This window comes from Poecile atricapillus, chromosome 4 (assembly GCF_030490865.1).
Source record: "Poecile atricapillus isolate bPoeAtr1 chromosome 4, bPoeAtr1.hap1, whole genome shotgun sequence".
In the NCBI taxonomy this organism is placed as follows: Eukaryota; Metazoa; Chordata; class Aves; order Passeriformes; family Paridae; genus Poecile; species Poecile atricapillus.
This window is the reverse complement of record NC_081252.1, coordinates 10,776,820-10,800,565: the sequence shown is the minus strand read 5'-3', so window position 1 is coordinate 10,800,565 and position 23,746 is coordinate 10,776,820. Positions and strand designations below refer to the sequence as shown.

General features: G+C 39.4%; 2 protein-coding genes across 2 annotated transcripts; one reads left to right on the top strand and one right to left on the bottom strand.

Moving 5' to 3' along the window:
• Positions 1-91: 91 nt before the first annotated feature.
• MFSD8 (major facilitator superfamily domain containing 8) lies at positions 92-10,280 on the top strand. Its single transcript, XM_058838330.1, has 12 exons — positions 92-222; positions 1,283-1,368; positions 2,312-2,355; positions 3,380-3,620; positions 3,945-4,058; positions 4,638-4,782; positions 5,400-5,458; positions 6,054-6,162; positions 7,174-7,308; positions 7,677-7,780; positions 7,879-8,138; positions 8,851-10,280. Exons 1-12 carry the CDS (start codon positions 119-121, stop codon positions 9,064-9,066), a joined length of 1,617 nt encoding a protein of 538 aa, XP_058694313.1. The 5' UTR covers positions 92-118; the 3' UTR covers positions 9,067-10,280.
• A 125-nt stretch (positions 10,281-10,405) lies between these two features.
• On the bottom strand, positions 10,406-23,452 carry PLK4 (polo like kinase 4). The gene is made up of 16 exons (XM_058838328.1): positions 23,246-23,452; positions 22,658-22,753; positions 22,100-22,195; positions 21,890-22,004; positions 19,996-21,028; positions 18,338-18,438; positions 16,736-17,109; positions 16,191-16,295; positions 15,729-15,831; positions 15,127-15,276; positions 14,631-14,761; positions 14,133-14,224; positions 13,767-13,905; positions 12,840-12,980; positions 11,841-11,947; positions 10,406-11,425 (listed from the first exon to the last, which is right to left on the bottom strand). Exons 1-16 carry the CDS (start codon positions 23,273-23,275, stop codon positions 11,326-11,328), a joined length of 2,913 nt encoding a protein of 970 aa, XP_058694311.1. The 5' UTR covers positions 23,276-23,452; the 3' UTR covers positions 10,406-11,325.
• Positions 23,453-23,746: the final 294 nt, after the last annotated feature.

Below are 23,746 nucleotides of genomic sequence, written 5' to 3'. Positions count from 1 at the left end.
TCGGCCCCGGCCGGCAGCGCCCCCCAGCGGCGGACGGGCGGTAGCGCGCGCGAGCGCTCGGGCGCCCCCTGGCGGCGTGCGTGAGGCGGGCGCGGGCGGGGCCCGGCGCTGCGGGGCCATGGCGGCCGCGGGCTCCGGTGCGGAGGCGCGTCCCGAAGGGCAGGAGCCCCTGCTGGGGTCCGCAGGGGCCGCAGCGGATGAGGACGAGGAGGAGGAGAGCAGGTAGGAGCTGGTTCTGCTGTGAGGCGGCGCCAGGACGTGGGGTGCCGCCGCCGCGGATGACCCGAGGAGTCGCCCGTGGGTCCCGGGTCCTTCCCCGCCCCGCACGGGGAGCCTGAGCCTGAGGGCGCTGCCCGGCCGGGGTCCGGCCCCAGCCGCCCTCCCCAGTGCTCCGGAGCTCGGAGCCCGTGTCTCGGAGTGTCCCGGGCCCGGCTGCGGGAGCGGGCCGGGGGCTGCTTCCCTCTGTGGGAAAACACAAACTCGCTCCCTTGGGAAAGTTCCTAAGAACCGCCGAACAAGATTAATGTGGGGCAGAAGTCTGGGTGTTTAACAGCAGCTTTCGTGTGTGGCTCAAGCTGTTCGTCGCTTTTTTCCCCCCTTCTGACAGCAAAACAAGTGTCTTGAACTTAAAATTGGATATGCCTAAGGCTAGGTACTCACATAAACAGCGTTTATAAACTATGTTTAGGAACCTATATATCTGTAACTTGAGTCTACATCATCTGGATAGAGATTGCTTTGTAACTTAGTTTGTGACTTCTACTTTAATTTTTTTTCTGCCCTTGCAATCTAGCTGTATCTTTTAGGCACAACTTTTACGTTGTGTGTTATTTTCTCATCATAAGAACAGACGATGTTGCTTTTTGTCAAATCAAGAGTTGTTCAGGTTTGTGGTTCTTTTAAGATTACAGCTCTGAGGAAATGTCCAGGGTTTTATGGTTTAACACCCACTTTTTAAAGCTTTTATATGATCTGTGATGCTCTCAAGTGTCGATACAAAGAGTTTGCAGAACTGGAGACCTCCCTAGATCAAGAGCTCTCTGTGTGACATTGGGTGTGTGATAGCATTTCTGTTGTTTTGTTTGATTTGTCAATCTAGTATTTTTCCAGCGAAAAATAAATTCTTTATAGTCTTTGCTGAGCGGAAATCCACTTCAGCTTAATGAGTTACACAATTGTATTGAGAGGCTGGTGAAAAATGTTTTCAGTGTCATGTGGGAGCATCTAGAAGAGGATCTGATGATTTCTTTCTCTCTCTTGTTTTTTTTTTTTTTTTAACCAGGAATGTTGTGGAAACACAGGAACATTATAAGAGCAGGTGGCGATCCATCTGGATCATGTACCTGACAATGTTTCTCAGTAGTGTAGGTGAGTAAATACATGTGGAATTCGATGTTACTTGTTCAATTAATATACTTCAGTTTGAAAATGACAGGGCTTTCTAAATTCCAGCTACAGAGCTTCTTTAATACTACTGTACTAACCTCAAAAGAGGTGCATTGTTTGACTATTCAAAAGAGAATGTATGAATCTAGCAAATCAAACAGAAAGGTACATCTGATGAGATACATAATAAAACTGGCTTGACACGAAATTATGTATTATATAAGTCTGTGGACTATGACTGCCTAATAGTTTGGTAGTGGCAAAAGGTAGTGGCAAGGTAAGGGTGTTGCTCAGAATCAAACAAAGCAAAGGTTGCACTTTTATCATCAAGAGTGAAACTTCTAGGGAATGAAAATGGAAATAATGTGGAATTCTTAAGAGGTAAGATCTTCCTGGGAATGTATGATATTCCAAAATATCTATCAAAATTTGTTTGTTTTTTACTGGACTTCACACCTTCATTGCAGGACAAATTGAAATTTTATTCCCAAGTAACTTCCCCCAGAATGCTGTTGATCTTTGATCTGTGATGATTTTCTGTGGGCCTAGATATTATCTGGAAGTTGATAGGATACTTCAATAACTCTTTTTTTTTTTTTTCATGAATTAAAATATCTTTGACTAATGAATGCAGATATGTCAGTATATCATTATATTTTTTTTACTTTGGGGACCTTGTTGTCTTTCCATTGGGAGGACAACGTAGGACATTTATTTTAGTGTGTATGCACCTACAAAAATGATTTTTTAAAAATAGTTCCTCCTAATGGGAGGAATTACCACTCCTTAAAACAGCAGGAAATGCACAGGTTTATACTGTAATACATTTAGAGGCAGAAGAATTAACTTGTAATAACTGTTTTAGGAAAGAAAAATACTGATAAAAATGGCAACTAAAATAACTTCAGTTTTTACTGTGTTACAGGTTTCTCAATTGTAATTATGTCTGTGTGGCCATATCTCCAAAAGGTTTGTAAATATGGGTTTTTTTTAATAATTAAGAACAGAAAGCTCCTGCTCAGAAAGTAGGTAATAGAAAACTTGGCATTTGACTTAGGAAAAATAGAGGAAGGTGTGTTGCTTTAAGAGACTTTTATTCTGCCATCCACTTAGACAGCTTTTATTATTTCTTGTAAAATCTGTCAGGTTTTTTTCCTGAATTGATAAAGGTACATCATAATCCAGAAATGTTTGGTTTTCCAATATCACGATTTCTTGGACAGCAAATCAATAGAAGTCTTGTTATTAAAACATAGTAGACAAGACTTCTCTACATTTAAAAAAAAAAAAACAAAAACAAAAAAGGAAACTGGAGGTAGAAGTTGCTCTGTAAATGTCACGTTGTTGCACATAGATCTTGATATTCCAAACAGGGATTGCCCTTGTTCATGTATAGTGATTTTAGTTTCTTTGGATGTTTTCACCTCTTAGTTTCAATCTTAAAAGCAGCATAAAAGTCTAAAACTTCAGTTTAAACTGTGCTAGGATTTTAGTGTCCCTGAAACTGCAGAAGGCAGTTTCAAATGCAAATTTGGAAGAATGTAACTTGGGCAAGGACCTAGAGGTGTCATTGAAGTGAGGCTGATGCAGAATTCTTGCAGAAAACAAGAAAATGCATTTCCAGCCTTGTAAATCAGGACAGATTCAGGCGTGTGGTGTGGAAAATGTACAGAAACAATAGAAGTGACTGCTTGGTCCTGGCATGGGAAGTGCCTGCCATGCTGCTGAAGTTCTGTCTCTAGCCCAGAACATCAGCAGTGCTGTACAAAAACTCCTGGAGTTTTGTGCAAGTGAGGCATTCCCAGGCTTGGAAGCAAAGCAGATTTTATTGGTTTGGTGCATTGCTGGAGAGAGTGAGCCAAGGTTTATTACCCCAGACAAAGCATTACAGTACAGAGTTCTTGGTGTCCCAGGTACTACTTCTGAAAGGGTGTTACTGGTAATATAAAACACTCCAGTGCTTTACCCACAGAACTGACTCGTGTTCCTGCAGATTGATCCGACAGCGGATGCAAGTTTCTTGGGCTGGATTATAGCTTCATACAGCATTGGCCAAATGGTTGCCTCTCCCCTCTTTGGCTTGTGGTCCAACTACAGGCCCAGGAGAGAACCTCTGGTCATTTCCACTGCTATTTCAGTAGCTGCAAATTGTCTCTATGCCTACGTCCACGTGCCCCATTCCCACAACAAATACTACATGCTGACTGCCCGTGCTCTCGTGGGGTTTGGAGCAGGTAAACACAGCAGGATTTGCATTTCTGGAAATGATTACATTCTGTGTCTCATGTAAGACGGTTAACATCATGTTTTAATACCAGATTTACCATTATGTGAATGAATTATGTAACTTAATATGTAACAAAGCAAAGGGTGGACCCATAGTCATTTGTAACAAAATTGTGTAATTGTGCTGTTGTGTAAAAATATTGGAGGGAGTGCTGGCTTTTATTATCTTGCAAAATAAGAAACAAACCCCTAAAATAAATGTCACTCAACAGTTTAACAATATGAACTTGATATTTACATGAACACTTGCTTGGTCTGGGGTTTTTTTGAAGGAAATGTGGCTGTAGTCCGATCGTATATTGCGGGTGCCACTTCTCTGACGGAAAGAACGAGTGCCATGGCCAATACCAGTGCCTGCCAAGCAGTTGGTTTCATATTAGGGCCAGGTAAAGCAAAATCTTTCCTCACTTCTCTTACTAGGTTGAAATTGGGCATTAGAAGTAGGAATCCTCAGCAGCTGTATGCAGGGGATTTTAAGGCATAGTTTGTCAATGATATCACAATTGAATAAATGGAGTCCACTCACCTATACTTCTGTAAGCCAATATAAATGGAACATTCTTGTCCAATTGCTCTGCACCAATTTAAAATTTAATATCACCCCCCCACTACATCTTTTCTCTCTAGATTGCCCTTAGCACAGGGATAATCCAGTCCCAGGACCAAGGTTTTCTATGTAGGAGCAAGAGTTAAAAAGAGTAAATCTGTCTGCCAAGAAAATTAACCATTGGTGCACTCAGAATTCTGTTCTATAAGTGTCATGATGTTGTTTATACTGTTTATTTTATGTAATCAAGTACTTTCCCGGCTAGCTGAGATCCCACTGTTATCCATTTGTTTATTTAGAGTAGAATTCTCAAAATGTAAAAGGTATAGTACTTAAATTTTACTTGGCAATTAGAACAACCTTTCTTATGTTTTCTTTATGATTCTCAAGATTTTCACAGTACACTGATGTTTTTAAGTTTTTCAGACATGTTTTACACTTATTGGAGAAGAAGGAGTAACATGGAAATTCCTTTGTCTTCAGCTGAACATGTACACGGCACCAGTTTTATTTGGAGCTCTCTTAGGGGTTATTAATATTATTCTCATCTTTGCTATATTCAGGTAATCAAATGAAAAAAAACTTATAAATATCCTACCTTGTTTTTGTGGGTGACTTGTAGCAAATACTATGCTGCTCAGCAGGAGGAGTAATAAACCTGTAATCAGGAGTGCTAAAACTATGGGTTGTTACTTATTTTTTCAGTGTTTCTGCCTTCTTTAATACCTGTATATTTCTGATGCTTGTAAATGAATCTTGGTGATGTTATTGTTAGAATGTAAACTGATTAAAAAAATTAAAGATATTAGACAATTAGGCTTGATGTACTTTCAGTGACGGTAGTTGCTACCCATGTTTGTTCTCTGAGAAATAAGGTTAGCTCATCTGTAGGGATCTCACTGTCTGTGTCTTCCCTTTGAGATTCTCAGGGGGGATTTTTATTCATTATCCCGTTGGTGCAGATGCATATGGATATATGATATTCTCCCACTAGAGTATTTCCTTTCTTGAATAGGTTGGTGATCGCTGCAGTCAGGTGTCAGCTTTGTAGATGATGTTTAATGGAGCTGCAAATAATTATCATATAGTTTATAACATTTACAATTAATTTAATAGAAACTTGACTCAATAGTAGATGAAATAAAAATGTGTATTAATGAAAAAAGTTGTAAATTTCTAGGGAGCATCAAGTGGATGACATGGGACGGCAGTACAAAAGTATCAATTCTGATGGAGAAGGTACCAGTGTTTCCTTGAAAATTTATTCTGTGATTATAATTTTGAAGTACTCTCTTACTACATACAAGCATTTAAAAGTATTCTAAAGTCTGATGCACTGGGAAGTTGGTGTGGAAAATAGGCTACATCCCTCCCTAGCTGGTCCAGGAATTGCTTCATGTGTCATGTTGTGTCCGTAGTGCTGTCTGGTAGCAAAGAAGGGAAAGAAAAAATAAATTGTATGGATCCTTCCATATTTTCACCCTGAGAATTTTTCTGTGTAATTTTGGCCTTTGAAGAGAATGTTTTGGTTTCCATTGTTCAGAAATTTCAAGAAGTTTGCTTATTTTGCTGTCACTCAGGACTCATTGGGAAAACAGACCATGTAACAAGTTTTTAAATAATTTTCTTTAATTGTCAGTGGAATTGAAATTTCAACAACTCCATTTTGATGTAAAAACTTTATACTTTGACTGTCAAAGTATAACTGCCTAGCTGCCCACCAACTTGCATGCTAAATACTTAAAGGCTAAAGGAATCATTGCTGTTTGTAATTTGTGATGGTATAACAAAATGTTCAGTTTGCAGTTCAGGTGATTCTTTTGTATTGCTGCAGGAAGTGATGTTCTGGATCAGAACACAGAAGGAAGCATTGACCACGTTGCTGTGGTAGCACTCAACATTCTCTTCTTTGTCATCCTATTTGTGTTTGCTGTCTTTGAAACGTAAGTTTGTCTATTTTCTCCCAGATATTCAGACATGTAGAGTAATTAGGCTGGGGGTGTATGTAGAGGCTTTTCTGTTCCACTCATTTTCCCAATTTCCCAAGCAGAAGTCCAAAACCATAGGCAATCAAGTTGATGTGTATTGATACAGACTAATGAGTCAAAGGTCAGTAATAACTAAAGATACATACAATTTGTGGTATAGAAAACATTAATGTAAAATCTTTTGAATGGAGGCAAACCCGTATCTTCAACTTTTTAAATATTCAAAAAAACAAAAAAAAAAGCTTAACTTGGGCTGCCTAAAATTTTCAGAGAATACATGTTTTCAGTTGAGTATCTTGTTCTATATTTTTTGTCTTGGTTTTGTGTGATCTCTTAGTATGATTCTGATTATCTCCAAAAGCTTAAGTGCATCTCTTAGTTCAGTAATGATTAAAACGTATTTGATAGAGTTAATGCAGTTGTATTCTGAAATACACTGTTTTATATGACTGGGTTTTTTTCAGCTTAAAGAGGTATGTTATTTACTCACAAATTTTCTGTGTGTAAGAAAAAAAGTAAAACATAACATTATCTCAGGCTCAAGTGTACTTCTTTTTTAACTTAGAAAATACTTTGAGGATACAAGAGTCATTCTGCAAGTTGCTGAGCTCTAATGTAGTTAAAATTTGTTTTACAATATGTCTCTGTCAAAAGTTGCATTATTTTTATAAAACTGTGGTTTTAGAGGCTGGTTGGTTGCTCAAACTTAAACAGTATCAAAAGTTTATTATTTTTGTTCTCACAGCGTCTGATTTGTTTTCTGTCTCTATTTTCTATTCTGTCCTATTTTCTGTCTCTGGGCTTGGCTTTCACTCCATCATCCTTCCATGAACTATCAGAAATAGATTAGTGGTGCTTCAGAGTATGGCTGGTGTAGTGCATTGATGTTTGGGATGATACATGTATGGACACTGATGTATGGAAGAAGCTTTTTATGATTAATGTATTTTCTTTCTGTCATTTCAGTATAGCTACTCCACTGACGATGGATATGTATTCCTGGACCAGGAAAGAAGCTGTTTTTTATAATGGAATAATCCTTAGCGTGATTGGCATTGAATCAGTTGTTGTTTTCATGGTGGTTAAAATACTATCAAAAAAGTAAGTTTTGGGGATTTTGTTACTTATGTTGGCTAAATGTGAAAAGCTTTATGGCAAGGCCAAATCTCTTAACTCAAGTATTTTACTTGGTGATGAGTCTGGCTTTACTATGACAACGAAATACTTCCAATTTTGGCACAGCCTTGATGTTGTGATTGTTCTTTATTCTGTTAACATAACCCTCTTACTTGACTGTCTTTTACTCTTGAATCACAAGAAAAGCTGGTTTGAAGTGACTGTGATTTTGTAACTTGCAGGTGTTTTGGTCAGATATCATTTCCACAGACAAATGGGCTGTGTCATTAGCAGTTACCTAAATTTTACATTAATTAAATTGTACATTTAACTAAAATGTCATTGTTTGGTAGGACTGGTGAGCGTGCCATTCTCCATGCAGGCTTACTGATTGTCTTGGTTGGATTCTTTATTTTACTGCCTTGGGGGAAGAAACTACCAAATATCCAGTGGCAAGGTATAGTTCAAGTCTTATTAGACCACTTTTGTAGTGCTCTCTTGAAAGCCTTTTATTGCACTTTTGTTCTTAATGATACAAATAACTTATTTTTACAGAAATAAAGAACAGCTCCATTCCCAGAACAGCCCCCAGTGAAATGTTAGCGCCTTTCTGGAGCTTGCCAGAGCTGCAGCTGCCATCCAACCACACAGCAGAACCTGTGGGCTGCCCTGTCACACAGTCCTGGTGCCTGAACACTCCCATGATCTACCTGGCCCAGTACATCAGCTCTGATGTGCTCATAGGGTTGGGCTATCCTGTTTGTAATGTCATGTCCTACACTTTATACTCAAAAGTCCTAGGACCAAAGCCTCAGGTAAGCACCATCCCTAAATGGTTTATTTCATTCGCTCTGCAAGACTTGCACTCTATTTATTAGAATGAGGGGCCCTCTATGACCAGCCAAATAATTGTGTGTTTAAGCAGGGCAGAACTTTGCAGGAGCTCCAATATTTTTTAAAATCTAAGGCAAGTCTCTAGGGGACTTAGAAAGCAAGGCTTGTGCTATTTATGCAAATCTCACAACGTGAAAATTCCATTACTGTTCTGAATGTTCAGTCCATGACTGAATCCTTTTTGTAACTACCAATTACATATGTGGAATATCAGGATGGAATAATGTCTCTTAGTAAATTTATTACATAAAGGTTACAAATGCTACTATACCCCCAGTATGGGCATTTGTTAGTAGTGAAACACTATAGCAAACTTACATTATTGCTTAACAAAAAAATTTGTTCCCCTTTTGCCCATTTTTTTCATGTTATATTTTGGTGAAAGAGACTTAATGCTTTGAGCCAGAACGCATTTTGTTAGAAAGTAAAGTACCTATGAGTGGATCCATGGAATTAAAGCTTGGAGAGGCTGAGCAGTACTCATGGAAACAAAGTAATCAGTGTCTTAATCAGTTCAGAAAGATAAGTGGTTGTTTAAGTACTTCCAAATTGGCTAGTTAGGCTAATGGGTTGGAATTAATGGCAAGCCAAATAATGCCTGTATCACTTACATAAGCTTTTGATCCGCTGTAGGGTGTCTACATGGGATGGTTGACTGCCTCTGGAAGTGGAGCACGGATCCTTGGGCCTGTTTTTGTGAGCCAGATCTACACCCACCTGGGGCCACGCTGGGCATTCAGCTTGATCTGTGGAGTAGTTGTGGTCTCTCTCTTACTTTTGGAGATAGTATACAAGAGACTAATTGCATTTTCTGTCAGATATGGGAGGATGCAGGAAGAGAATTGTTAAATACATATTTTAAGAAAAGCCCCAAACAGTAAAACCAAGCCGAAGTAATACTTAGATTATTACTGGTTTTGATCGAGGAGTACCTAACCACTGACCTTGTTGGCTGTGTGCTAACAACTGTACACCTGCACTTACACATTGACAGAACACTTAACTTGGTCATACCCCAATACCTAGTTACCCCTGCTGCAGCTGGCTTTTGTGTCCTGCTTTTCTAGCAGCAGAGGAAGGAATGCGAGGGGTTAGAGCAATACAATGGCACATTTGAAGTGTGTACAGTTTCTGTGATGTACTCATGCACTGAGTGCAGCTGTGAAGGTCACAGGTTATGTGCATCCTTTCCAGGAAGTAAAAGAAATATTTTCTTGATTCTGTGAATCGGGATTCGTAATTGTTTTGTAACTACAAGATTAGTTGAGCTGCATGCACTTTGTATGGAGACACCACTGCCTGAGGAAACCTGATGTTGGGTTTGTTGGCTTGTAAGCACCGGTTAATACAGACTATTTGTTTCTGGAACCTGTTACATCTCCTCCAGGATTCCAAATGACAAGTGACAGAAACACAGAGGAAGGTAGGTGCCCTCCACCCAGGTAGTTGGTGTGGGATTTGGGTCTTTAAGTTGACCAAGAGCCATTGAAAATCAGTTTCAGCAGCTGTTACTTGAACTGCGGTGAACCAAATGTGCAATTTTTCCTCTACTGTTTTGCTGAATGCCTTTTTGTAGCAAGAAAGATAAACTGCAGCGTTGAAATATGCACTGCTTTTCTTAACTACAAAAAAAAAAAAGTCTAAGCACAATAGTTTACACTTTTGTGCTTTGTGAGAATGAATGCACTGTGCAGAGCAGTGGTGGTAATTAAGTGAAAGGAGAAACTGGCTCCTGGATGTTAACTATTCTCTGCAGATTTCTATTTTTTCTAATACTAGGGTACAAGAAACAGGAATTTACACTGTTTTATTCATTCAGACTTTAAGAAGTGAGACTGTAATTTCCCTTCATAATGGGGCCTAAGCTCATCTGTACGGGTTTGTTTAGCTGTTTTAATGTTACTGGGAAAAAAACCTCTGGAGTAACTCCAGTATGAGGGTTGTGGCTGCTGTCTAATGTCTCTACTATTTGAATTTAATAAATGTAATTATGTATTCCTATGTACTCAATTGTTCAAACACTAAGAGACTACTGAATTAAAAGATGATTTTTTCAATTCTGACTGAAGGGGATACACAAGTTTTATTCTCATGGGCTTTCCTGCTACAGAACCACAAATGGTTGTGAAAAAGGACTTCACTTTTATCAGCTAATTCATAACAAGTGCTACTTGTATATCATTCTTGATGTTCCTACTGCTAAATTCTTTATTTGCAAGCTATTTCCTTGATTTGGACATCCAAAGTTCTGTCTTTTAAACAGCAGGTGAACAAGGAGAACTGGCTTGAATCAGTTCAGCTGAACTATGCTTGCACACAGCCAGCACCAGTTCCTCTGAAACTCTTCATCCTCCCCCCTCCAACACCAAAGATTAAGATCTTTTCCTGCCTGATAAGGAAGTCATAGAGTATTTAAGTACAGATACAAACACCATCAGGAGTGTTAGCACAGTTGAAGCCAAATGCTTGAGAGAAAAGCTACTGTTAATGAAACTTCAGTTGCTGTAAGTATTACTCAATGAGTAAAACAAGGTAAAACCACCTAGTTATTAACTCTCTTCCTTTAACCATTACTTGACCATGAAGCAAATAAATAGATCCAGACAATTACCACTGCATTTATTTTTTTTTTGTATAACATGCTTGTGCAGGGAAGTTTTAAGCTGCTGCTACAAAAAATAAAAACAGAGTTATAAAACATATACATATTTACATATATTACTTGTAAGACATAAAAATATAAGTTATTTACAAATACATGAACAGCACAGATGCATTTTCCTTGATTGCTGGCACTGAGTAAGCAGTGGAATAAGTAAAAAAATACAACAGATTCAGATTATTTCCAAAGACTTAACGCAGTCAAGAACCAAGTTCCTCTAAGCTTTGCTTGAGTGGGTTTATCCATCACTTTAATGAAAAGTATGTTTTGTATGGTACTTCACACACAATTTGCTACAAATATAGAGTAACTGTTCCTTCCCTTCCTAACTTTTTAGCAGATTTTGGAAGAATCTCTGCATAAGCTGAGTAAGATCAGTCACTTTACTGGGAAGTCAGTGAGTGAGTTTATTAAGCTCTTGTGCCATGACATCCGGTTTCCTTTAATCAGAGAGGACCAGCTGGATTGGTAAACATTACAAGAATAGAAGACAGACAGTGCAGCTTCTCTTTGATGTATTCTGGCAACTTATCATCTTCTCCATATCTAGAATGGCAAAGCAGCATAGAAAAATTGAGATGCTTAAATAATTTGTTTTACTTCAAGACAATAAAGTATATAGATATGTAAATGTAAATAGTAAATGGATAGGTATTTCAAAACACTATCCTCAACCTCTCTGTTTTTAATACTATGCATAAATAGTGGCTGTACTCTGGAGACGAAGTAGATGCATTCCCAGCTTGTTTTATTCATTTGTTATCCAGAGTTCAGTCAGATATGGGTGCTTATAAAAAAAACTTTATTTAATAAGCTTATATAAGCTAACCAGCTGCAAAGTGATGGCAACTCTAAAGTTTAAAATATGCAAACCAAAATCAATAACAGCTATGAAGTTACCTGATGTACAACAGCCTTGTACTAAGTTACCTGGATGTTTTTATGGCAGGAACAGACTCACCTGGTTGTCTGACCATCTGGAGAAGTGTAAGTGATGGAAGAGACACCTGCTTGGGCTACCAGCTGGGATCCATCATTGAACTGAACCCATACTGCTCCACTGGTCAGCTGATGAGAGAAGTTACATTGTGGTTTGAGCATATGAAAAACACAATTACAAACCTAGGACCTTTCTAATAATGGAAGCTGAAAGCTTTCCAAAACTGCTGAAGGGACTTAGGTATTTTGGTCAGTCTTAAAGAGAAAGATTGCATGGATATTACTTTGGAGAAATATTAGTCTCATGCTGACTTCTTCAGGATGCTTGGCTTTAGTTATCCTTGCCAATGCCAGATAAATGAAGAATTACCTTTAGTTTAACCACTCCTAAAGAAATTTTATGAAGGGCCAAACACTAAAAGGAGGCCCATTTCTGAGAGTTCAAGCTATACATCATGTAAAGTTTATATATATATATCAAAAGAACTTTTCCTGTTAGGACAGGAAGCTTAATTATCTGGATTGCAAAGAATAATGTTTTAAACCTAAAGCTTATCCAACAGAAAAGCAGAGGGAAAATGGCTTTGCAAGGAAACAGCTTTTCCTGTTGTAGAGGAAGATGCTTTCTCTTGTACAGATCTGCTACATATCTATTAAAAACTTTGTCATGACACCTTTGCATCTGTATTAATGAAAAGAGAAGTTAAACAGTTTCAATTTTTTACTAGTCAAATGACAAAGGACACTGAAATAGACAATAATAGCCACAGGAAAACTGTGGTAACTGAGAAACTGAACTATTATTTTGGTTTCTTCTAGTTATATAAGAACCATGGTTTTTATCTAAGATACTTTAAAGTATCTTTCCACATACAAATTTTAGACAAACTAGTGAACAACTGAATGATTCCTCACAAATCAAGTTTAAAGTTAATGTAAAGGTAATGACTTTGATGTGAAAATACACATCTCAAATTAGTAGGAAAAAAGAATGGACATGCCCCCTTGATTAATTTCTCACCTGAGAAGCCCAACCAACATTTTTCACAAAAACAGATTTGACAAGTTGGGCTGAATTTGGACTGCATTCCGTTAGATGAACAGAGGAGCACGTCTTTTCAACAGTGTTAGTCAGAAATGTAGGCTTTTCATAAGACACCACCTAAAACCCAGAGATGCACAGAATTAACAGCCTTGGCATTAATCCTCCTGATGAGCTGTAGTGGTCAATTGCCATCTGTTCATGTATACAGGCAGATTTAGCCTCTATGCTTCATTTAACAGCATTAGAGTGTAAAAACCCCACAGGGACACAACTTTTTGTTATCAGTTTAGTCAGGTAGAAATAGTCAGATTCTGTACTAGGGACACGAACTACACAAACAGATGCAGATCCAACAAATGTAGATTGATGTATATTCAATGGAGCTCACAATACAAACTCAGTGTGCCAAGACCCCAGTATGATTCAGTCAGATGAGGCAGTTATATCAGGAACCAAAGCTTGTTGGGCCTTTTAAACCAGATGAAATTGCTCACAAAGCCTTATTGGCTACATGTATATCTTCACTTACCCTTTCTTTATATATACATTAACACTTAATTATTTCAGAGCAACATCAACTGCCAATACCCTTTCTGACACCATTTGTTATACAGCATCAGGGCACATCAGGGCTCTCAAACTGAAGACTCTGCTAACACAAGTAAGCAATTTTCAAACTCTGTTCCCAGGAGTCATCTGTGGTAAAGTTTTGGAGAGTTCTGATTTTTCAGGTGCTCTTAAATCCAGATATCAAAGGTTAGTTGAAATCAATGTTAACATTTCTAGTCAGTATCCTCACAAATAGCTAATAAAAGCCTATGCCCATACAAATGTAATTCCAATAATTCAAGTAAAACAGCAATATGGGAGACTGGAATCCATGGTACATCCTTGTGTACGTACAGGAGCACAGTTTGGAGTCTGAACTGGAGTAGAACTGGCAGCTTTATTTCGATCCAATGCCACAAATTCTTTTGGGTAGTTTGTCTTGTCCAACAGTGGAGGTGCTACAGCCTGTGGTGATTCACTATTACCAGGTCTTCTGGAAAAATAATGAGAAAAACAGGGAAAAGGTCTGTCCAAAAGGGATTAAAAACGAAGGGAGGAGATGTAGCTCTTCCTTCATTTTACCATGGACCATCCAAAGCACCTGATAGCGGGAGTCTTCTGCATAACTGTTTTTCAGTTGAAATATATAAGTATTCAATAAATATTCAATAAATACATAAATGTTCAAATACATCAGTATTTTGAACTGAAAGATATTACCTTCCAACAATTATTGGAAAAAATGGAGCACTGCCACTCCTTTTCTCTTCTTCCAAAACAGCACATTCCAGTGCAAGGCATATACGATGTCCCTGAAATGAGCAGTTTATTAGTATTAATTTGAGAATTGTATAACTCTTTCATACACATTTAGTGTGGCAAGTGAGCCCACACAAGGAAATTTCAGTGGTGCTGAATTTTTCAAGCTGTATAAATTCATCTGTTGTGTTTAATTATTTCACCAGACATGCAGACCTGCTTTACACATTAGTAAGAATTTCCTCTTACTATGCATGAATAGTAAGCAATTAGTCTTGCTTCTGAGGGATTGTGACCATAACCTCTACCCTGATATTTACCCTTCAAAAGAACACCATCCTCCCTCCTTAATAGTGCAATGAAAAACATGGAAAGCAACAGGAAGCACATTTGTGAAAGGGAAGCTGAATTTTCAGAAAGTTGTTTTGCACTGGAAAAGGTCTATGTAAAACACCTTACCTCATTTGCATGATCCATATAAACCTGGATTTCCTTCTTCAACCCTGCTTCACTTTCTCCTTTCAAAGTGAAGGATTTCCCTGACTTTTCAATCACACGAGTTACACCACCTGTCTTATGGATCTTTGCTCCTGCAAGAAAATGTGAACACTTTCAGTGTGAGCTGTATAAAATAACAGTTAACCATGGAAGGCTTGGAGAAGGGTCATGCCTCTTACTAAGTTAACTATCAAAAGTAGATGTAAAGAAGAGCTCATGAATAAAAAACCAAAGTATAATTTAAATAACACTTTTGCAACATTTACTTCCTGAAGAAGATATCATTAAGGAATTAATCTACAAGTGCTAGAATAAAGGCAGAGTGTCCCCAAAAAATGCTTATAGTGCACTATTTTCTTCAAACTGGAGTGGTGGTTGTTTAGTGTTAGGCAATATTTTAGTGCAGCCCTAAAATCATGATTTACCTATTTGCATAACTGCAAAAGTGAATACATACCATCATAAAAACAAATTTCAACATCTGCAGGGGGTGAGTTTTCCATCAACATGCACTTGGCATATCTTGTATAAAACGTCACTTTGGGGGTTTTTGTTCTCACCAACTGCACAAACTTAGCTGCATATTGGTATTTTTTCCAGTACTTTTCTAAAAAAGAAAATTAAAAAAAAATTAGGTATTAGCAGATTAAACACTGTGCACCAGCTTGAAGAGTAGTAATTTAAATTCTGTATTGGACAGCATAAGGTTGTGAGTAATATTTAAGTACTTCATAAGTATGCTTAAAAAAACTGACTTATTTCCACCAACAGCTCCCAGTATGAGTGAGGAAAAGATTACCAGAGCTTTAATTTTGGTACACTACATTGTAAAGAGGAGACTCCTTAAAGCTTCCATATAAAAGGAATCAAAACCTGTGGGTTACACTTCCTTGTGTAGTTTCAAAAACAATTTCCAGTTAAACTGTAGTTTGAATCTAATTCTGAAAGGAGTTTTACTTCAGAGTTATCTGAAAAGTAACAGATAAAAGCTATAAAGGTGCAAGATTCACTTGAAATATCACATTAATCATCATAATAGTAAAATAAATTTTAGGTTACCTGGTAAGTTGTCAAAATTATATGTGCAGATGCCTTCAGGAAGAGCAGGAGGTCTGTCATCAAGAAGGAAACCTCTTCCTTCATTTGGATGATAAACTGCAATCTACAAAAAGGGAACAAAAATTGTGTGTAGTTGCAACTTACTACAGCACTCTACACTCTTAACAGGTATGGAAATAACTTACATTTTAATTAATTACTGTGATTTACCACAAAAGCTCTATTCTTTTAAGTAATTATTTAACAGCAGCACTTTTTCACCAATACTTGGTCAAGCCAAATTTTTCTCTGAATTGCTTGCTCCCTATATTTATATGGCTTTATTATGGAGGAGAAAAGTTTACAGCTGTGCATATATAAACAGTGGATTTCAAAAGAAATAATCACTTAAAAAGAAAACCACAGCTCTGAATGAACTCTAAGCACTTTATACAACAGTGAAGAAATCAAAAATATACTCACCACATTTCCATCACAAGATATTCTGAGAACTTCTTTCACAAGTTCCTGTGAGCGGTGTTCTTTCAGAAACTCCATACATACTTCCCCAGTATCTAGAATGCTCACCTAAAATATATTAAATATAAAGTAAAACAAAAAGACCTTTACTTTCTGCAAAAGGTATATCACTTTTTTCCCCCAAATGCTTTAATTAATACTTTTCTTTTTTCTTAAATGCACTTCAAACTAATAAGTGCTTCTTACAATAACTTTTGTTATAAGTGCTATTTTTTTAAAAAACAGAGCACTTCAAGATGACTGAAGGGTATCAGCCTGGTAACTGAGGATGAGGCTTCTTAAGTGACAAATCAAACACAGGTCTGCTCTATTATGCTTTAAGTATTCCCCATACAAAAACTAATATACATTTTATTAATATGATTCTAAACTAAATTATTCTAGATTAAGTTTCATAAAAACATGTGTTTCTATTTTACCAAGTGATTTTTAAGGGACAGTCACACTATATTAAGCACTTCAATTGTTCCCATTTTTAGAACACTTACCACTGCGTTTTTGGTTTTTTGCCTGATGGGCTTCAGCCTGTGAGCAGTGAGAGGTGACACAACACTTCGCAGTGTAGGTTTCTGGTGTGCTGATGGTTCTTGGCCCCAAGTTTGGTTTTGTTCTGGAGTTGACCAAAGGCCACATGTAGGAGATGGTTCAACTTTCTCATTTTTGCAGAGAACTCCAGGGATGCAATTCTTTGGGTTTCTCTGGTTTAAAGAATGTGGACAGTCACCAGACGCATCATGATTCTTTATATCTTTTAAGGTGTTCCATGCATTTCTCGGTTCATCCTGCTGCATGTCCAGATGGTACCGAAAACCACCACGTGCGTTACTTTTGCCGGTCAGGTCTGCAGGTGGTCTCAGAGGAACTGAAAGCATCACAAAGGGACATAGGAGATTCAAAGAGTCATAACCAGAAGGAAAAAATTCTAGTATAGCTTTAAAGTATTTTCAAGGGATTGTCTTAGAAGGCTTATTTAAGGGAAGAATGGAATTTCTTTAATCCTCAGTCCAAATCATCAGGCCTTTTAGTACCATCAATGCCAGTGCTAGCAAAATTCCAGTGTTAAAATAAGCTGTTCCTATATTTCAGTTATGATGGTGTGGTGGGTTTAGCGTGGACTAAACCCCTGGTCTTCAGTTTTTATACACCAAATAATTTTTTAAGAATAGTTTATAAACAAAATACTAAGATTTCAAATACATTCTTACACATTCTTAAGAATTAGTTTAATCTTTTGAAAACCAGCTTATTTACCATTCAGATAACCACTAGTAGCAAAATTTCATATAAATTTATCTAACTAGTGTTTTACCATCTACCAGAGGTTGCAGTACTCAAAATGTTAAATGCATACTCCAAATCCCTAGTTTTATTTTTTAAATCCTTGTATTTATTTCTTTTAAACATCTGTTTTTATGTTTAACCTTCCTGTAACTCCTTCCCTAGTTTTGATATTTAAGCTCTTGATCAACTTTCACCTCACCCACATCACTATTGTGCTCCTTCTGCTGTGTGGCTGAACAGTTGAGAAGGGACAAAAATTAAATAGTATTATTCAGACCATGTTCTCTTATTCCAACTCCCTGTAGACAGAAGGGGAAGGAGTCCAGTAATATCAAACCAAAAAAGGCCAGAATGGATTTATGGTTTATTCTTATGATTAAATTACATTATTTGCAAATGATGTAATATGATGCACAACAAAGAACACCTCCTTCCCTTCTGTGTCTTTGTCTTTTCCTCCACCCATCCTTCTGCAGCCTTAGTATCTTTCTCATTCATTGAGGCCCCATCTCTTATTTAGCTGTATTTGCACAAGGAAATTAAGAGGGCTTTCAAGTCACCTGCTAGTATTCTGTCATATATTTACACTGTCACATTTACACAACTGAGTAATCACATCAGGGTCTAAAATTCTGGTTTCCTCTTTGTTTGGGTTTGTTTTTGGTAGAAAATAATAAGCTTGTTTTAGGAAACTATGTATTCAAATTCAATGTAAAAAGAAATAAAAAAAAAAACAACAGAAAATCCCACTGAAACTATTACAGGTCACTAACTTGAGTGCAAAAATACACAAGTGATGAGTAACACACCATTTGTTTGCATGCTTCCAAGCCACTGCTGCATTGTCTCAGCCTGGGACTTCTGCTCTAACAAACCAACCTGGGGCTTCAGTGGGCACAGAAAATTTGACCTACAAAATAAAAGTTGCACACATAATCAAGACTGCATCAAAGACACTTGCACAACAAAAGTTATAATGCTACAGCTGCAGAAACCACAACACTTAGAACATTTAGAAAACCCACAACATTAAGAACATTTAGGAAACGCAGGTGGCATTTTGTAGTTCTAGGCAGCACAGAACATGCTTCTTTTTCATGGGGTAAGGAACAGGAAAATAAAATAATTTCCAAATGGAATGAAAAGCTATGATAATGCTGCCAGCAGTAATCGTTCTTACATCTAGCTCTTAATTCACAGCCTTGGAGAAGACGCAGTGATGACATGACACCCTTGACCCCCATGTATCTCACTCAGCATTACAAACATGCAGCTGAAAAATGCCAATCCTACTACCCAAAATAATTTACATTTGTATAAAAGACAGTCAGTCCCCAAAATTATAAAGATCTTTTTACCAGCTTTTGAGATGATGACATATATGTAGCCACAGGTGAACTAAAGATACAAACCATGTGGTGAAGGATAAAGAATACACACCAAACCAGTTACTGCAGAGTCACTGTCTGTTGTAAATTCACACTAAGCTCCTGTGAGGTTTTTATCTCCATATCCTGAACCTGTCTGCACTTTACTGTAGTGATGATGACTACTTCACCATTGGCAAGGGCTCACTTATCACCAGAACTACAGAACATAAACCATCAAATTCAAGTCATAGGACCTTGCATTTAAGGTTGCTGTGCAAGCCAACTACAGGTGTAAGAGGCTTTCCTCTAATGAACTATGTAAAAAAAGTTGTAACTGTTATAATAATCCTCACACTCACATTAATATTCTCTCATGTTTACATTCAGTGCAGCTTTATGAAGTCATGGGGAACAAAAGTAAGCATTACAGTAACATTTGCATAAATTTTTGATTCATCAAACATTTCTCAAACTAGAAAGAATGCACATGCCCACTGAACTTTGCTTCTGTCAAACACTTGAGAACAGTCAAGAAAATCTTCTTACTCCATTTACTTTTTTGACAAGGAAAAGTGCTTATTTGTCTTTTCCTTGAACTGATTTGCAAAGAAAAAATATAGGAAATTATGCCAGTTCTTAATGTGGAGAAAAATGCAGGAACAAAGATGAAAGTCCTTATATTAAAACAGAAAATTATTCTTTTGATATTCTGCTCATGGAAAGTCTATAGAAAGAAGTCATGATTTTCACAAAGAAGCTACAAATAAGTACAGAACTCAATTTAGGATAATTATCTATTATTGACACTTTCCTTTCTGGCACACCACCTTTACAATCCATTGCCTAATCTTCACTAAATTTTTGTTTTATTCTCTCTAAACATACGAAAAAAAAATCACCTCAAGAGATCAGAAAGTAAAAATGTTGATAATTGCATTTTGAATGCCTTCTCCCCTCATCTGTCTCTTCCACAAAGAACAATTAGCAAGGCTCTCTACTACAATTATTGTGGGGAAAGAAATAATCAAGTTGCTGCAAGTGGAAAGAAGACAACAACGGAGCTCTAAATTTCATCTGAATAAAAAACTGATTCTTACTGTGGTTGATCTTTCACAGGTGGAGATATTTTCTCTTCAAAAGAACCAGAAGTACTAGAAATCTTCTCCTTAAATATTTCTCCTATATCAGTATAGCTGGTGGCAGGTGAAAAGTATTCTGTGTTCTCCCTTGTTCCTATTTTAGGCTTGGAAAGCACTTCCAAAGAGTGACATCGATCCACGATGTTGGATATGCCTTGAGTCTGGCTGTGGGATGTGCCAGACCTGTCTGAGGAGTGAGCCCTTCGGAGGTAGCGGGAATGTGGCCTCTCCTCACCAGGCTGCATGGTTCTTCCCCTGCCGCCTACACCTATTTCCTTTCCCTGAATTCCCCACTGCTGGAAAGAACCACTTCCATCTCCCGATGAATTATTACTGGAGTTCTTGTTTGTAGGAAAAAAAGTAATTTTATTTGGGAGTGGCTGTCCAACTAACAGCTTTTTCTTTTCCTTCAAGCAACCGCTGGTACTGATGCTGGAAGAGCCCGTGAAGGTTGTAGAGATGGTGGCATTTCCACTGTCCATGGAATCTTCTGAGGTTCCCAAATCTCTGCTCCGTGCAGAGCTACCTCTGGACATAAAAGGATGATCCAACACTGAGGAAAGACTCAAGCGATCTGCTGGGTTTTTGCGGAGTAACCTGTGAATGAGGTCCTGCGCCTCTCTCGACAAGAAGGCTGGCATTTCATAATCTGCCAGCACCACTTTATTCAGCGTGTTCCTCACTGTGTCCGTGTCAAAAGGCGGCTTTCCAATGAGAAGAGTGTAGAACATACAGCCCAGAGACCACACGTCAGACTCCAGCCCGTGCGGGCTCCTCGTGGCTATCTCCGGAGAAATGTAATTTGGAGTTCCACACATGGTGTAATGCTTCTCGTGAGGCATCTTCAGCTGAGTCGCCAACCCAAAATCAGCAATCTTGACATTCATGTTATTGGTGAGTAAGATATTGGAGAGGGTGAGGTCCCGGTGCAATATTCCATGGGAATGGAGGTACAGCATACCCGTGATAATCTGGTGCAAGAAGTGTCGTGCTGTCAAAACAAAACCAGATGTTGCAGTCTCAGATTTTAAATAATAGCTCTGAAAATAACTCAGCTTTAAATCTGCTTTCATCTTGCTTTTATTTTTTCTTACTTATATTAAAAAGAATGTTACAAGACTGTTTAGGTGTCAGACTATTAAAACTGGAATTAACTTTCTGCTTTCTACTTTAAGCAAAATGGCACAACTTTGTTCTAAGTTCATGGAAACTTATGTAACGCAGGAAAAGGGACTGGAAATATTTTGAATTGGCCCAAGCTTTCTAAAATTAGATTCTTAAGAATTAAAGCTAAGTTGCTCATCACTTTTGGAAACAGATACAAGTTAAAGTAATGATGCCTGTTATAGTAGTACGCCAATAATCCAGTCCTATGGCCTGGGTCTCAAAAAATCCCTATCTATAGCAGTATCATAGAATTAAATTAGAAACTGGCAGAGAAGCGTGTAAGCTGGAAGAAGTGAGCAAGAGGTGAACAGTGAGGTGAGTCTGGAAGCAGTAAAGGCAGAAGCTGCCAGTTTTCCTGTTCTTCTTTCCTCTTCCCAGTCTTCACCTACATTTCGACACAGTTCTAAGTACAAAGGTAAGCTGTACCTTCTATCTGTCTCTGCCTTCTATGAGCACCATCTTTTTATACTCCAAATAGCACAAAGAGAAACAAATGTATATAGAAATGCAAGTGAATATATGCACAATAATAATTAATCTCTAGATTATAATTTATACAAAATTTTAAGGTATAGAAACTGTGATGGCAGCTTTAAATACTCTGGCTCTACAATTAAATATTTATTGAGTGAGACAAAACAGTAATGCGGAGGGCTCCACAGATTAAAAAAAAAAAAAATCTCACCTTCATCTTCTGAAAAGGGTTTCTTTCTGTTCTTTATGTATCTGCTCATTTCACCATTGTGACATATCTCAAGTATCAAGTAAACGTAGTTGCTATCTTCAAAATAGTTATAAAGCTGGAACATAAAACAAGGAAAAAATGAAATTTCATTTTGTAGACGACACAGAAAATCCCATATACAGCCCTCTCTACAAACCCCACGGCTCTTACCTCGAGTATAGATGGATGCTTTAGCTGACAATGTATTTTCACCTCATTCTGAACCCTCTGTACCATTCCAACCTTGTGCATGGCTTTTTTGTCTATCTGTAAGTGGATCACAGCATAACTCAGATGTTCAGTGCATATCTGCCTGACATTTTTTAAGTATAAGCGAGTTTTCACATAGTTTAACTTAATATACTTTTTAAAGGAAGAAGTGTAATAGATAATTGGAGGAACACCACAACTGAAAGCAGTCAAGTGTTAACATTATCAATACTAGCACTTTTATTTTTCTGAAATATTTAAGCAGAGAAACCTAAATCTGATTTTGCTTTGCAGATAGGCTAAATATGGTCAACATTTGAAATAATTTCCATTAATTGCCAAGTCTCTTTGGTTGTGGTGCATCTTTAAAGATCAAGTGGCAACCTTAATGTCCTTTATAGGTAAACATTCAACATTCAATATATATAAACATCAGTGCCCAACTGCATAACCCCAACCTGTTACAACTTTGCATCTGGTCTCTAGGGAGACGGATACTTCCTTGGCCGCCGGCCTTACCATTTTGATGGCCACTTCCAGGCCGGTTTTCAGGGATACTGCTCTGTAGACCCCTGCGAAGGAGCCCTTCCCCAGGAGGTTCCCCACCTTGAAATCCTGCAAGACGAACAAAGCAGCCTGGTTAGCCTGGGGCTTTGTCAGTCCGGCTTCGCAGCGCCTCTCCCGATGCGGACCCTCCCACCAGAGGTGGGGAGCCCACACACCCCCGAGATCCGGGCAAACCCCGAGGCGGCCCGGGGGTACCTGGAGGAAGCTCTCCGGGGCCCGTCGGCGGGGCCCTGCGGGGCCGCACAGCCACCCCCGCCGCATCCTCCTGCCGGCACTGCACTGCCGCTGCCGCTGCCCGGGGCGGCGCGGCCGGGCCGCCTTCCCGCCGCCTCTCCCGCCGCGGCTCCCGGGACGCGGGATACACCCGCCCCCAGCTGCCATGGCAGCGCCCGCGGAGCCGCCGCTCCCCACAAACACGTGGGGACGGGCCGAAGGCGCGGGAGGAATCGCGCTCCCACAAACACCCGCCGGGAGCGGGACGAGCCCGCGCCCGGCCCCTCCGCGCCCCGCGGCCCCGACGGCCAGGGCTGCGCGCCGCACCTCTATCCTCTCGCCTATGCAGGTCGCCATGGCGCCGGCCGCTCTCCCTCGGGTCCCGCTACCGGTCTTGCCGAGGGCCTGAGCCGCGGTTGCCCATTAGGGCGCCCCGGGCCGCCCGCCCCAGCGCAGCCCCGCTCGCTCCCGGGCCCGGAGGCGGCCGCTCCGCGCCCCCCCCGCCGACATTTTGAAAAGTCGCGCCGTTACCCCCCGGCCCCGCCCCGCCCCGGGACGAGGCTGCGTCTGACGCAACCGCGTCACGTAAAGGCGCGCGCGCGGCCCTCGCGGACGGGCTGGGGGCGGAGGGAGGAGCTGCGGCGCGTGCGCGGGGCGGGGGCCGGCCCGGGCAGCCGTTACAGCGCGTGCGCTGTGAGGGGCGGTCGCGGCGGCGCGGGGTGTGGGCGCGCGTCTGCCAGGGTTGGGGAGTCCCTGGAATGTTGAGGGGTTATCCTGAGGATTGTCTGGTCCTCAACCCCGGTTGTCACGGGTAGGGATACACCCCCT

Bases quoted from the DNA above. Each gene is read 5' to 3' on its own strand.
- PLK4 (XM_058838328.1), bottom strand. From the start codon at position 23,275: ATGGCGACCTGCATAGGCGAGAGGATAGAG. The intron at 22,754-23,245 runs GTGCGGCGCGCA...TTCGTCTTGCAG, and splicing joins GCATAGGCGAGAGGATAGAG to GATTTCAAGGTGGGGAACCT. The intron at 15,277-15,728 runs GTAACCTAAAAT...TTTCTTTTTTAG, and splicing joins TAATTTTGACAACTTACCAG to AAAAGTACTGGAAAAAATAC.
- MFSD8 (XM_058838330.1), top strand. From the start codon at position 119: ATGGCGGCCGCGGGCTCCGGTGCGGAGGCGCGTCCCGAAGGGCAGGAG. The intron at 7,309-7,676 runs GTAAGTTTTGGG...ATTGTTTGGTAG, and splicing joins GTTAAAATACTATCAAAAAA to GACTGGTGAGCGTGCCATTC. The intron at 7,781-7,878 runs GTATAGTTCAAG...TTATTTTTACAG, and splicing joins ACCAAATATCCAGTGGCAAG to AAATAAAGAACAGCTCCATT.